At 47.0% G+C, this 15,856-nt stretch overlaps 2 protein-coding genes and 2 gene segments (V, D, J or C); all 4 read right to left on the reverse strand.

The window, feature by feature from the left end:
- Positions 1-1,951: 1,951 nt before the first annotated feature.
- On the reverse strand, positions 1,952-4,429 carry LOC115248601 (protein ALEX; the record flags this gene model as incomplete). Its single annotated transcript, XM_029832356.1, has 3 exons — positions 4,246-4,429; positions 2,269-2,577; positions 1,952-2,187 (listed from the first exon to the last, which is right to left on the reverse strand). Coding segments are annotated over exons 1-3 (624 nt in total), but the record flags the coding sequence as incomplete, so codon positions are not given.
- LOC115248604 (immunoglobulin lambda variable 5-45-like) lies at positions 4,200-5,191 on the reverse strand. The segment is given in 2 exon segments: positions 4,200-4,979; positions 5,055-5,191. Coding segments are annotated over 2 exon segments (459 nt in total).
- An 808-nt stretch (positions 5,192-5,999) lies between these two features.
- LOC101067749 (amphiphysin) overlaps positions 6,000-15,856 on the reverse strand; it is a 43,063-nt gene continuing 33,206 nt past the window's right edge. Inside the window, exons 17-22 of the mRNA XM_029832343.1 lie at positions 9,636-9,677; positions 8,378-8,422; positions 8,263-8,307; positions 7,880-8,068; positions 7,205-7,306; positions 6,000-6,774 (exon numbers count right to left, since the gene is read on the reverse strand). Of these exons, the coding sequence (XP_029688203.1) occupies positions 6,670-6,774; positions 7,205-7,306; positions 7,880-8,068; positions 8,263-8,307; positions 8,378-8,422; positions 9,636-9,677 (528 nt within the window). The 3' untranslated portion in view covers positions 6,000-6,669. The remainder of the gene's footprint in view (positions 6,775-7,204; positions 7,307-7,879; positions 8,069-8,262; positions 8,308-8,377; positions 8,423-9,635; positions 9,678-15,856) is intronic.
- LOC115248607 (immunoglobulin lambda variable 3-9-like) lies at positions 15,139-15,827 on the reverse strand. The segment is given in 2 exon segments: positions 15,139-15,644; positions 15,720-15,827. Coding segments are annotated over 2 exon segments (459 nt in total).

The raw sequence follows: 15,856 nt of genomic DNA on the forward strand, positions 1-15,856 counted from the left end.
CGCCAGGGCTCGGAGGTCCAGACGCCATCTTCAGTACCTGAACATGTTTCTGGGAAACTGTTGACACACTGGTCTGTCTCAAACGCACCTCCACTGTCTGTTTGAGCAAAAGGGTCTGAATCAAACGCACCTCCACTTTTTGTTTGAGCAAAAGGGTCTGAATCAAACGCACCTCCACTGTCTGTTTGAGCAAAAGGGTCTGAATCAAACGCACCTCCACTTTTTGTTTGAGCAAAAGGGTCTGAATCAAACGCACCTCCTCCCTGTGCTTCAGCAAAAGGGTCTGAATCAAACGCACCTCCACTTTCTGTTTGAGCAAAAGGGTCTGAATCAAACGCACCTCCACTTTTTGTTTGAGCAAAAGGGTCTGAATCAAACGCACCTCCTCCCTGTGTTTCAGTCGTGGGGTCTGAATCAAACGCACCTCCCTTGTTATCTGAGGGGTTTTCGTTAAACACACTTCCTGTTTGAGGCTCACAGGTGAAAGTGAGCGTGCCTTGCTCACCTGCCTGATCTCTGGAAACTGATTGTGTACCAGTGTTCCGTGCCAACTCTTCATCAGCTGAACACTTTTCTTCGTCACTCTTCCATAACTCCTGCTCTGCAGCCTCATGTCCAGCTTCCCACCCGTCTGACACTTTAAGTGGAACTTGATTTGTACAGGAACGTTCATCATCTGGGCTCACCCAGCCTCCTCCCTGACCTCCATCAGCCCACTCTTCAGCAGTCTCGTACTCAGACCCTGACCCATCTGGAGACCTGAAACACTTCCCCTCCTTGTCCACGGCACGGCCGGATTTTAATGTCTTTAGGAGGCGCTGATGGTGGACCAAGGAAGAGCTGATTCAGTTGGTAACATAGATTCCAGAGAGACTTTGATCTGAAACATCAAAGCCCCACAGCGCCCAGTGCTTTTCTCTAGTTTGCTAAAGTGGCCTAAAGATGAAGGGCAGTTGTTCTGGTTTATCTGGTCACTGACTTCATAATCCTGACCTGAATCTTGGGGCCTCCATCACAACTCACGTTGCTGAAGATCCTGTGGAGATGCTTCCAAACGGGTTTTAAATATCAACTATTGTTAGAAGGGAAATGCTGATTTGAGCCAATCCTGTTGATCCCCTTCCAGAAGGGATTTTACTGACTAATTTGTGCCCCACGAAGGTGCTGAGAAGAAGCTGAGTGGATGCTGCTGAGCGGGCAGAAGCCAGAAGACCTGGCCTGTTAAATGGGTCCACAGGTGTCTTCTGGAAGGTTCTGCAGCCTGAGAACCTGTTGCAGACGATGAGCAGGTGCAGCAGGCCAGAGTGTGACTGTGGGGACGAGACCGATAAAATCACTTCCTGTGCTGCGGCTGTGTGCTTCCTGTGATGGTGTCCTAGCAACAGTGAAACCACACGTTCTGGGGGAGCGACGCTGAAAGAGACGCAGAAACCTTCACAGCAACCTTCGGCTCCTTGCAGCATCTTCTCACCACATTTATCTTCTGGACACTTTTAGAATTATTCGGACTTAATTTGTATGTAATGATCAACGAACCATTTCTGGATTTCTCCGTAATAAACAGGAACTCTTCTGTGTCTTCCAATATCGTCCCTAAAGATCAACATGTGAGCAGCAACCGTCTCATTCTGCCGCTTCCTAATAACAAACATGTCAAACAGGAAGTGATCGAGACGCTGTCATCGGTCCAGAAATTCATCAACAAAGATGAAAAAATGACATCAACCCACGAAGAGTTTGGTGACCTCACAACGAGGATTCAGCTTCCTGTTCAGACACATTTACTTTATTGATCAAAGCTGGCAAATTACAGTTATTATTGCTGGAGAGAAGCTTTTATTCTGCGAGAGGAAAAGTCCCAGTGGAAAAGGAAGCAGTGAGAGGACGAGACAGGATGGTGGACTGGAACCAGTCAGTCAGCCTGTTTCTGGTTGTTGGTGAGGAAGAGGAGCAGAGAGATTCCACAGCAGCTCAGCAGACTCTTCATCATCAGGGCCGTGTAGACAAAAGAGAGCAGCTTCATCCTCAGCACAGACGGGGGGATGGATGGAGGGATGGACGGGGGGATGGACGGGGGGACAGACGGAGGGATGGATGGAGGGATGGACGGGGGGATGGACGGGGGGACAGTCGGGGGGATGGACGGGGGGACAGACGTAGGGATGGACGGGCGAACTGGTGCAACCTCTGGAAGACAAACACAGTGAAGAAGAAAGATCAGCCCACCTGAAGGTGTCTCAAGATGGCTGAGGGACAGGACATCAGCACCTTGCTGGGACTGGGCCTTCACCTTCCCCCACTCATGCTGCACGGAGCAGCGGTATTTATAGGTGTGGACGGCGTCCCGGTCCAGCAGTCTGATGGAGGTGATGCGGCCCGGCTCTCTGAGCTGCAGCTCTTCTTCATGGGCAGGAGGTGACTCCTCCACAGCACTGTCGGCCCGTTGTCTCCTCCAGGAGAACCTCACCAGAGGAGGAACCATGTCTGAGGCCACACACAGCAGGGCGGTCCTCCCCTCCAGAGGATCTCTGGATGCTGCTGGGTACACGCTCAACACAGGCTGGACCAGCGCCGCATCTGTGGTGAGACACCAGAGTTACTGCTCTCACTGGCCCTGAGGGGTCAACGCTGGAGGTCAGAGGTCAGCTCAACCACACATGCACATCGTGCGCTGACACAACTCATTCATAATCGATAATCTACCCATTTATTCACCAATAATCCACAGATAATCTACCCATTTATTCACCAATAATCCATTGATAATCTACCCATTTATTCACCAATAATCTACCGATAATCTACCCATTTATTCACCAATAATCCACTGATAATCTACCCATTTATTCACCAAACATCTATTGATAATCTACCCATTTATTCAACAATAATACACTGATAATCGACCCATTTATTCACCAATAATCCATTGATAATCTACCCATTTATTCACCAATAATCCACCGATAATTTACCCATTTATTCACCAATAATCCACCGATAATCTACCCATTTTTAACCAATTATCCACAGATAATCCACCCATTTATTCACCAATTATCCACAGATAATCTACCCATTTATTCACCAATAATCCATTGATAATCTACCCATTTATTCACCAATAATCTTCCGATAATCAACCCTTTTTTCACCAATAATCTACGATAATCTACCCATTCATTCACCAATAATCCACTGATAATCTACCCATTTATTCACAAATAATCTACCCATAATCTACCCATTAATTCACCAATAATCCTCAAAAATTCTACCCATTAATTCACCGATAATCTACTGGTAATCTACCGTTTATTCACCAATAGTCTATTGATAATCTACCCATTTATTCTCTAATAATCCACCGATAATCGACCCATTTATTCACCAATAATCCACCGATAATCGACCCATTTATTCACCAATAATCCACCGATAATCGACCCATTTATTCACCAATAATCCACCGATAATCGACCCATTTATTCACCAATAATCCACTGATAATCTACCCATTTATTCACCATAATCCACTGATATTCTACCCATTTATTCACCAATAATCACAGATAATCTACCCATTTATTCACCAATAATCCACAGATAATCTACCCATTTATTCACCAATAATCCACCGATAATCTACCCATTTATTCACCAATAATCCACCGATAATCTACCCATTTATTCACCAATAATCCACTGATATTCTACCCATTTATTCACCAATAATCCACAGATAATCTACCCATTTATTCACCAATAATCCACCGATAATCTACCCATTTATTCACCAATAATCCACAGATAATCTGCCCATTTATTCACCAATAATCCACAGATATTCTACCCATTTATTCACCAATAATCACAGATAATCTACCCATTTATTCACCAATAATCCACTGATATTCTACCCATTTATTCACCAATAATCACAGATAATCTACCCATTAATTCACCAATAATCCACTGATAATCTACCCATTTATTCACCAATAATCCTCAGATAATCTACCCATTTATTCACCAATAATCCACAGATAATCTACCCATTTATTCACCAATAATCCACTGATAATCCACCCATTTATTCACCAATAATCCATGGATGAATCCAGCTAAATTCCCGTCTGTGCTCTTGTGTTTATGGTTTTATAGATAATCTTCTTGAGTGTGTCAATATTTCTTTTTTGTCTTTTGATCGTTATTAAAAGGTTTGGAGCAAAGTTTGATTCTCACCTGAGACGACGAGTCTGGTTCCAGATCCAAAAATCCAGACACAGTGAAACAGAGAAGGACAAAATCTGCTGCTGAACATTTGAGTCGAGGTTCTGATCCTGAAGATTCCTGTTTCAGTACAGGTGACTCTGACATCAGGTCTTCCTGGTTCCAGACATCAGGTCTTCCTGGTTCCAGACATCAGGTCTTTGTGGTTCCAGACATCAGATCTTCCTGGTTCCAGACATCAGATCTTCCTGGTTCCAGACATCAGATCTTCCTGGTTCCAGACATCAGGTCTTCGTGGTTCCAGACATCAGGTCTTTCTGGTTCCAGACATCAGGTCTTTCTGGTTCCAGACATCAGGTTTCCATCAGAAAGGATATTGATCCACAGCAGCTGGTTTTTGTTCAGGTGCCTCACATCTTCTCTCACTGTGGATCCACTCTTCCAACAGGAGCAGTAATATGAGGCAGCGTGAGAGGGTTTAACTGAGAAGATGATCAACTCACACTTGTTCTGCTGAATCCTAGCTGAGAAATCATCTTTCTCAGCATGAGAGTACCGCGTGATTTCACTGCTGCTCTTATAAATATTCAGGAGCAATTCAAACGTGCCTGATTCCTTCTTCTGGTACCAGAACACATAATAATCACAATTATTGATTCCTCCACATCTTATTGAGGCAATTTTACCAGCTCTGCTGGTCACTGAGATCTGGTCCTGGGTCAGCTGCGTTTCTATGACAACCAGCCCTGTAGAGACGGGGACAGGCAGCTGAAGTCAGCGTGTGTGTGGTGGTCGTGTCCTGGCTGGCTGGAAACACTCACCTGAGCAGAGGAAGCAGAGAGCCGCAGGTGTGAACGGCTGCATTGTTGCTTTGGTGGGCCGGAGGCAGGACTGATCCAGCTCCTCTCAGCCCCCATCAGCCCCTGCTGCTGATGCCCCGCCCACCTCACCACAAACAGGAAACAGGTCTCCATGACGACAGCAGTCTCAGCAGCTCTGAAATGTGGTTCTGCTCATTCATTTCTCTAAAACATCAAAGATAAATCATCACGATTAGAACCTATAAACAGATTTTCAAGGTTTCCCTTTTGCTCAGAGTTGATGTTTACATTTTATTGACGTGACTGTAAACGTCCAGAAGATAAATGTGGTGAGAAGATGCTGCAAGGAGCCGAAGGTTGCTGTGAAGGTTTCTGCGTCTCTTTCAGCGTTGCTCCCCCAGAACGTGTGGTTTCACTGTTGCTAGGACACCGTCACAGGAAGCACACAGCCGCAGCACAGGAAGTGATTTTATCGGTCTCGTCCCCACAGTCACACTCTGGCCTGCTGCACCTGCTCATCGTCTGCAACAGGTTCTCAGGCTGCAGAACCTTCCAGAAGACACCTGTGGACCCATTTAACAGGCCAGGTCTTCTGGCTTCTGCCCGCTCAGCAGCATCCACTCAGCTTCTTCTCAGCACCTTCATGGAGGAACGATGGGAGAAGAAGCCTCTGACGGCTTCACGTGACCTTCATTGATCCTCTGCAGATATTGTGACCTTGAGATTTGTTCATGAGTTTGAGGAGGATGAAATAAAGTGAAGAAGTTTGTGACGTTTCACATTTTCAAGACTTTGCTGTTCTTCACTCTTCATCCTCCAGTTCTGATGGTTCCTGCTGACGTCAGTTCTGCTCAAAGTTCATGGAAGCTCTGCCCCCCCCCCCCCCCCCCCCCCCCCCAACTGTATGTGTGCGGTTGGATCATGAACGATAAAGAAGCCAAAATGTTCCCAGGACTCATTTATTGATGACATAAACAAGTGATTTGTGGCATCAAGGTCACGGATCTACACCATCAAGGTCAAAGGAAGTGACATCAGAAGTGTCCAACACACCAGGAATAAACACACAACATAAATTGCATCAAACAGCGTCGCTGTGACTTATGGTCTGGATCAATTAGCTCTACTATTAAATCAATAAGCAACATTATTTTGGCAGAAACACAGAACAGAGACTTGATCACCAAACACTCGCAGGTAGGAACTCGCCAACGGACGCGTCCTCACCGACTCCCTGGCAGACTCCAGAACATTTAAATAGGTCACATGACTACAGATTCTAGAATATTCCACAGCAATCAAACACGTCTGGAGCAACAGAGGATCCTTTTCTCTCTTTTCTTCCGCTGTTCCGGTCCAGATGTTTTTCCCAGTTAAAGTCACGTCTTCCAACAACAGGAGAATATTGGTTGTTTGTGGGGGGGCCAGACTATCACGTCATGCTTCGTAATTTCCAGGATCAAACTAGACGTTGGCACCAGTTTTGCTGAGCAGAGGAACCTGGTGGTGACCTGCCCACGGTTGCACCAGGTGCCTCCAGGCAGTTGCTGATGTTGCTCTGATGTTGCCTCAAACTTCTGCTCACGTCTTGTTTTTAACAGCGTCGCGAGTCTTCTTATTCCAAACGCTGCGTAAAGTTCTCTGGAAACAGTCCTTTCTGGGCGCTAGCACCGCGTGCTAACCACTCGCTTTCTTTGATACCCGTGAGCCAACCAGCGTCCTGCCACAACAACAACAACAACAACAACAACAACAACAACAACAACAGCGCAACGTTAACGCAGGACAATCTGACCTCAGCTCATCCCTAAACACCTGCGGCTGTTTTCTGTAGTCGGAGCAACAGTGACATCAGGTGACGCCTTTGTTTTATGCACCTGCTCCATTTAGCACGTCTCCACCTGAGCGAAGCTCTCCTGTGGTTCTCCTGTGGTTCTCCTGTGGTTCTCCTGTGGTTCTCCTGGGTCTCAGCAGAACTTTGTCAACTCGTGTTTGTGGGGTTTTTCTTTAGGACGTTTTTGAGTTTTAGTAACAATAAAAAGGTTCAAATGTTTTGACTGACGAATAAATGTAATCAAGGTTTCAGCCACACAGCTGAAATATTCAAATGTGTTTGTGGTCCTGGCAGGTGTGTCTGGTTCCATTCTCACCTGATCCTCCGCCGACTCGGTGGGCACCACCAGAACCACGTCACCTCTCTTCAGTTCAAGTTCGTCTGAGTTGGCTGCTTCAAAGTCGTGCATCGTCTCCACCTGAAGACACAGAGGTGTCACCTGTGGTCCTGCTGGGAACTTCCTGTCAGGGTCGGGGTCAGGGTCAGGGTCAGGATCAGGGTCGGGTCGGGATCAGGGTTGGGGTCGGGATCAGGATCAGGCTCAGGCTCAGGGTCAGGGTCGGGATCAGGGTTGGGGTCAGGATCAGGCTCAGGCTCAGGCTCAGGCTCAGGCTCAGGGTCAGGGTCAGGGTCGGGGTCGGGGTCAGGGTCGGGACCAGGGTCGGGATCAAGGTCAGGGTCGGGGTCGGGATTAAGGTCAGGGTCGGGGTCAGGGTCAGGGTCGGGATCAGGGTCAGGATCAGGGTCGGGGTCGGGTTCAGAGTCAGAGTCAGGATCAGGATCAGGATCAGGGTCAGGGTCAGGGTCAGGGTCAGGGTCAGGGTCAGGGTCAGGATCAGGATCAGGATCAGGATCAGGGTCAGGGTCAGGGGCAGGATCAGAGTCGGGATCGGGGTCGGGGTCAGGGTCAGGGTCAGGGTCAGGATCAGGGTCAGGGTCAGGGTCAGGATCAGGGTCCGGGTCGGATTATTGGCCTTGAAGGAAGTCTCACCTTGTACAGGAAGTCATCCGGGAGCCCGGACACGCCTCCAGATGGACTCATGTGTTTCATGGTCTGGCTCACCGTGGTCACATCGTTGTCACTGGCGGCGGTGGGCGAGATGATGTCACCATCGCGGTCGTCGTCACCTTCGTTACTGGAGGCGGGTTCGATGATCACTGACGGGATCGGCATGTTTTCCTGCAACGACAGGAAGACGTGATCCCAGATCAAAACAGAACCGGGTCAGAGGAGCTGAAACACTCGTCTCCAATGAGGGAGCTCTGATTTAGGGTTTGAACTTCATTCACATTAATGAGACAATCGTGTCAGCGGCCCCCAAAACTATTATTATTAGTGTTGTTGTTGTTGTTGTTGTTGTTCTTTATATTTACCAGCGGAGCTGCTTCATCCGCACATGTTTGGTCAGCACCAGGAATCTACAGACAACATTTTTATAGACGTATTAAGATCGAAAACAAGCAAATTCAACACAAATGAAAAAGAAACCTCATCAAGCTCCGCCTCCTGGATGGATGAAGGTTCCTCAGGTACCTTCAAAGGAAAACATTCACGTTTATTAGAAACTGAGTGAAGTATTGATTGATACAAGATGATGAGGATGAGGATGATGAAGATAATCCTGATGGTGATGAAGACAATCTTAATGATGATGAAGATAATCTTGATCATCATCATCATCATGAAGGTCTTCATGATGGTGAGTTTGCTGATGATGAAGATCATCTTGATGAGGATGGTGATGAAGATCATGATGATGATAATCTTAATGATGATGATGAAGATAATCTTGATGAGGATGATGAGTTTGATGATGAGTTTGATGATGAAGATCATCTTGATGAGGATAATGAGTTTGCTGATGAAGATCATCTTGATGAGGATGATGAGTTTGCTGATGAAGATCATCTTGATGATGAGTTTGCTGATGAAGATCATCTTGATGAGGATAATGAGTTTGCTGATGAAGATCATCTTGATGATGAGTTTGCTGATGATGAAGATACTCCTGGCCATGGTGGTGATGATGAAGATGAACCTGCCGACTGACCAGATGTATCAAGGATGAAGATCATGCTGTTCGCTTACGACTGGCTTCTCCTTCTCCAGACTGCCTGATCCCTCTGTGTCCTCCTCACCAGCAGGTGGCGCTTCAGTCTCCTCCATCACTTCATCAGAGGGAGCAACAGTGGGCTCCAGCTCTTCCTCAGTGGAAGGAGCTGTAGTCGGCTTCACCTCCTCTTCTTCACTCTTCTCTTCCTCTTCTTCAGCAGGTGCTGCGGGCTCCTCACCAGCAGGGGGAGCTGTAGCCTCCTGTTCCTCAGGAGCTTCTGTGTCTGGAGCTTCAGGAACCTCACTTGGTTCTGTTTTAACCTCGTTCTTGTAGAGAAAACTTGGTGTGAACCCAAAACTGGCTCCTGACATGTTCCTTTCAACTCGAACCAGAACTAGAACTGAGTTTCTTAATAGGAGATAATGTGATCCAGATGAATCACTAATAGAACTAGACTAAACCACAACTGCACTGTTGGACCTTGGTTACCATCTGAAGATGCTGTCAGATGCAAACGTCAGCAGATCACTAATGATCTCTATCAATACTGATCAGCCTGATAACAGCAGCAGGTTTCCAGCACTTTCTCTGCTTTCAATTTACACAGTTTTCAAATCTGAAACCCATTTTTCTGAAACTGATGAACCTCGTTAAACTAAACCTGTCTATAAAGCCTGACCTGGTTAAACTTACCATTTTATCAAAATCAGCAAAAAAAGAGGGCGGAGCCGCATCCTGAGGAGCAGACAGGTGAAACACAAACGAGTCACAACGAGTCACATTATAACATTTACTTCCACTAAACCCTCAACATTAACATGCCAGACTAACCGTTACAGTACTTTAACTAACCAACACTGACTAACATTAACCCACACTAATCCTAATCTACACTAACACTAACCCACACTAATGAGCATTAACCCACACTAACCCACACTATCACTAACCCACACTAACTAACACTAACTAACACTAACCCACACTAACTAACACTGACCCACACTGGTCATGATGATTCACAAAACACACTTTACTGGTCCGACACACATCTTTCATTTAAAACCTCTTTGGTTCTGACTGACATTCAACCTGTGGGCTGTTGTTGCTATATTTGTTGTTGTTGTTTACATAATTGTTGTTGTTGCTATATTTGTTGTTGTTGCTATATTTGTTGTTGTTGTTGCTGCTACTGTTGTTGTTGTTGTTGTTGCTATATTTGTTGTTGTTGTTGTTGTTGTTGTTGTTGTCTCCCCGGTGGAGAAGACACATGACTCAATCCCATGATGGTATCCAATCGATTCCTCCCTCCGTTCTGAGGGATCCGTCTGGTGGAGGGGTTCATCAGCCAGTCAAGCAAAGGTTCAATCTCAGACCCGTTTAACAGATTAGAACAGGTTACCTGGGACAGGCCATTAAACGCACTGGTGACCTGGAGTAAAGCACAAAGACACAAACATTGTTAGCACGCTGCAACGGTGACACCTTAAAGATAACCAAATGTGGAACCGGAGGATGGGATGGACACACAGATAAAGCAAGCAAGAGGAGGTGTAGGAGGAGCTCAGGCTGGGGTCCAGGTTTGAGGACTCTGTGGAAGGGTAGAAGACACCATAAAGGATTCTCCATTCATTTCTACACGAGGCTGGTTTCTACCACAGGGCGGAGTTGAGAAAGACCAATACCTCTTCCTTCTCTGTATCTAGCTCTTGATACAACTTTCCAAGTCTTCGGTTTGCAGCTTCATCTTCTGACATGTCTGAATTTTCTGGTTCTTTGTGAATTCTGTTTACAGCTTTAACTCCCTCAGCTGAGACGGATGCAGAGTCCCGCCAGGGCTCGGAGGTCCAGACGCCATCTTCAGTACCTGAACATGTTTCTGGGAAACTGTTGACACACTGGTCTGACTCAAACGCACCTCCACTTTTTGTTTGAGCAAAAGGGTCTGAATCAAACGCACCTCCACTTTTTGTTTGAGCAAAAGGGTCTGAATCAAACGCACCTCCTCCCTGTGCTTCAGTCATGGGATCTGAATCAAACGCACCTCCCTTGTTATCTGAGGGGTTTTCGTTAAACACACTTCCTGTTTGAGGCTCACAGGTGAAAGTGAGCGTGCCTTGCTCACCTGCCTGATCTCTGGAAACTGATTGTGTACCAGTGTTCCGTGCCAACTCTTCATCAGCTGAACACTTTTCTTCGTCACTCTTCCATAACTCCTGCTCTGCAGCCTCATGTCCAGCTTCCCACCCGTCTGACACTTTAAGTGGAACTTGATTTGTACAGGAACGTTCATCATCTGGGCTCACCCAGCCTCCTCCCTGACCTCCATCAGCCCACTCTTCAGCAGTCTCGTACTCAGACCCTGACCCATCTGGAGACCTGAAACACTTCCCCTCCTTGTCCACGGCACGGCCGGATTTTAATGTCTTTAGGAGGCGCTGATGGTGGACCAAGGAAGAGCTGATTCAGTTGGTAACATAGATTCCAGAGAGACTTTGATCTGAAACATCAAAGCCCCACAGCGCCCAGTGCTTTTCTCTAGTTTGCTAAAGTGGCCTAAAGATGAAGGGCAGTTGTTCTGGTTTATCTGGTCACTGACTTCATAATCCTGACCTGAATCTTGGGGCCTCCATCACAACTCACGTTGCTGAAGATCCTGTGGAGATGCTTCCAAACGGGTTTTAAATATCAACTATTGTTAAAAGGGAAATGCTGATTTGAGCCGATCCTGTTGATCCCCTTCCAGAAGGGATTTTACTGTCTAATTTGTGCCCCACGAAGGTGCTGAGAAGAAGCTGAGTGGCTGCTGCTGAGCGGGCAGAAGCCAGAAGACCTGGCCTGTTAAATGGGTCCACAGGTGTCTTCTGGAAGGTTCTGCAGCCTGAGAACCTGTTGCAGACGATGAGCAGGTGCAGCAGGCCAGAGTGTGACTGTGGGGACGAGACCGATAAAATCACTTCCTGTGCTGCGGCTGTGTGCTTCCTGTGATGGTGTCCTAGCAACAGTGAAACCACACGTTCTGGGGGAGCGACGCTGAAAGAGACGCAGAAACCTTCACAGCAACCTTCGGCTCCTTGCAGCATCTTCTCACCACATTTATCTTCTGGACACTTTTAGAATTATTCGGACTTAATTTGTATGTAATGATCAACGAACCATTTCTGGATTTCTCCGTAATAAACAGGAAATCTTCTGTGTCTTCCAATATCGTCCCTAAAGATCAACATGTGAGCAGCAACCGTCTCATTCTGCCGCTTCCTAATAACAAACATGTCAAACAGGAAGTGATCGAGACGCTGTCATCGGTCCAGAAATTCATCAACAAAGATGAAAAAATGACATCAAACTACGAAGAGTTTGGTGACCTCACAACGAGGATTCAGCTTCCTGTTCAGACAGATTTACTTTATTGATCAAAGCTGGCAAATTACAGTTATTATTGCTGGAGAGAAGCTTTTATTCTGCGAGAGGAAAAGTCCCAGTGGAAAAGGAAGCAGTGAGAGGACGAGACAGGATGGTGGACTGGAACCAGTCAGTCAGCCTGTTTCTGGTTGTTGGTGAGGAAGAGGAGCAGAGAGATTCCACAGCAGCTCAGCAGACTCTTCATCATCAGGGCCGTGTAGACAAAAGAGAGCAGCTTCATCCTCAGCACAGACGGGGGGATGGATGGAGGGATGGACGGGGGGATGGACGGAGGGATGGACGGAGGGATGGACGGGGGGATGGACGGGGGGACTGGTGCAACCTCTGGAAGAGAAACACAGTGAAGAAGAAAGATCAGCCCACCTGAAGGTGTCTCAAGATGGCTGAGGGACAGGACATCAGCACCTTGCTGGGACTGGGCCTTCACCGTCCCCCCCTCGTGCTGCACGGAGCAGCGGTATTTATAGGTGTGGACGGCGTCCCGGTCCAGCAGTCTGATGGAGGTGATGCGGCCCGGCTCTCTGAGCTGCAGCTCTTCTTCATGGGCAGGAGGTGACTCCTCCACAGCGCTGTCGGCCCGTTGTCTCCTCCAGGAGAACCTCACCAGAGGAGGAACCATGTCTGAGGCCACACACAGCAGGGCGATCCTCCCCTCCAGAGGATCTCTGGATGCTGCTGGGTACACGCTCAACACAGGCTGGACCAGCGCCGCATCTGTGGTGAGACACCAGAGTTACTGCTCTCACTGGCCCTGAGGGGTCAACGCTGGAGGTCAGAGGTCAGCTCAACCACACATGCACATCGTGCGCTCACACAACTCATTCATAATCGTGGTCATTGAGGACTGGTGCCATCAGAAGCTCCTCCAGGGAGCTGGAGTTCCCGTTCCCCACCTGCAGCAGTGAACGTCCAGGGAGGCGACGTGGAGGGTGACCACACACCAGCGCCGTTCACCTGACCGAGGTGTCGCACAGCTCAGAAGACCACCGGAGTTCAGGGGACCCTCAAGAGGGTCTTCATATGGGTCTGGGGAGCCCCCACCCACTTATTGATCCATCGATATTCCACCCATTTATTCACCAATAATCCATTGATAATCTACCCATTTATTCACCAATAATCCACCCATAATCTACCCATTTATTCACCAATAATCCACCCATAATCTACCCATTTATTCACCAATAATCTACCGATAATCTACCCTTTTTTTCACCAATAATCTACCGATATTCTACCCATTAATTCACCAATAATCCACCGATAATCTACCCATTTATTCACCAATAATCTACCGATAATCTACCCATTAATTCACCAATAATCCATTGATAATCTACCCTTTTTTCACCAATAATCTACCGATAATCTACCCATTTATTCACCAATAATCATCAAATAATCTACACATTAATTCACCGATAATCTACCGATGATCTTCCCATTAATTCACCAATAATCCTAAAATAATCTACACATTTATTCTCCAATAATCCACTGATAATCTACCCATTTATTCACCAATAATCCACCCTTAATCGACCCATTTATTCACATACAATCCACAGATAATCGACCCATTTATTCACCAATAATCCACCGATAATCGACCCATTTATTCACCAATAATCCACTGATAATCGACCCATTTATTCAAAAATAATCCACAGATAATCGACCCATTTATTCACCAATAATCCACTGATAATCTACCCAATTATTCACCAATAATCCACTGATAATCGACCCATTTATTCACCAATAATCCACTGATAAATCCAGCTAAATTCCCGTCTGTGCTCTTGTGTTTATGGTTTTATAGATAATCTTCTTGAGTGTCAATATTTCTTTTTTGTCTTTTGATTGTTATTAAAAGGTTTGGAGCAAAGTTTGATTCTCACCTGAGACGACGAGTCTGGTTCCAGATCCAAAAATCCTGACACAGTGAAACAGAGAAGGACAAAATCTGCTGCTGAACATTTGAGTCGAGGTTCTGATCCTGAAGATTCCTGTTTCAGTACAGGTGACTCTGACATCAGGTCTTCCTGGTTCCAGACATCAGGTCTTTCTGGTTCCAGACATCAGGTCTTTGTGGTTCCAGACATCAGATCTTCCTGGTTCCAGACATCAGGTCTTTCTGATTCCAGACATCAGATCTTCCTGGTTCCAGACATCAGGTCTTTGTGGTTCCAGACATCAGATCTTCCTGGTTCCAGACATCAGATCTTCCTGGTTCCAGACATCAGATCTTCCTGGTTCCAGACATCAGGTCTTTCTGATTCCAGACATCAGATCTTCCTGGTTCCAGACATCAGGTCTTTCTGATTCCAGACATCAGATCTTCCTGGTTCCAGACATCAGGTCTTTCTGGTTCCAGACATCAGGTCTTCCTGGTTCCAGACATCAGATCTTTGTGGTTCCAGACATCAGATCTTTCTGGTTCCAGACATCAGGTCTTCCTGGTTCCAGACATCGGGTCTTTCTTGTTCCAGACATCAGGTCTTCCTGGTTCCAGACATCAGGTCTTCCTGGTTCCAGACATCAGGTCTTCCTGGTTCCAGACCTCAGATCTTCCTGGTTCAAGACATCAGGTCTTCCTGGTTCCAGACATCAAGTCTTTCTGGTTCCTGACATCAGGTCTTCCTGGTTCCAGACATCGGGTCTTTCTGGTTCCAGACATCAGGTCTTCCTGGTTCCAGACATCAGGTCTTCCTGGTTCCAGACATCGGGTCTTTCTTGTTCCAGACATCAGGTCTTCCTGGTTCCAGACATCAAGTCTTTCTGGTTCCTGACATCAGGTCTTCCTGGTTCCAGAAATCAAGTCTTTCTGGTTCCAGACATCAGATCTTCCTGGTTCCAGACATCAGGTCTTTCTGGTTCCAGACATCAGATTTCCATCAGAAAGGATATTGATCCACAGCAGCTGGTTTTTGTTCAGGTGCCTCACATCTTCTCTCACTGTGGTTCCACTCTTCCAACAGGAGCAGTAATATGAGGCAGCGTGAGAGGGTTTAACTGAGGAGATGATCAACTCACAGTTGTTCTGCTGAATCCTAGCTGAGAAATCATCTTTCTCAGCATGAGAGTACCGCGTGGGTTTACCGCCGCTCTTAGCAATATACAGGAGCCTTTCAAACGTGCCTGATTCCTTCTTCTGGTACCAGTACACATTACTACCACACTCATTGATTCCTCCACAGCCTATTGAGGCACTTTTACCAGCTCTGCGGGTCACTGAGATCTGGTCCTGGGTCAGCTGCGTTTCTATGACAACCAGCCCTGTAGAGACGGGGACAGGCAGCTGAAGTCAGCGTGTGTGTGGTGGTCGTGTCCTGGCTGGCTGGAAACACTCACCTGAGCAGAGGAAGCAGAGAGCCGCAGGTGTGAACGGCTGCATTGTTGCTTTGGTGGGCCGGAGGCAGGACTGATCCAGCTCCTCTCAGCCCCCATCAGCCCCTGCTGCGGATGCCCCGCCCACCTCACCACAAACA

This window comes from Takifugu rubripes, unplaced genomic scaffold, assembly GCF_901000725.2.
Source record: "Takifugu rubripes unplaced genomic scaffold, fTakRub1.2, whole genome shotgun sequence".
NCBI classification, from domain to species: Eukaryota; Metazoa; Chordata; class Actinopteri; order Tetraodontiformes; family Tetraodontidae; genus Takifugu; species Takifugu rubripes.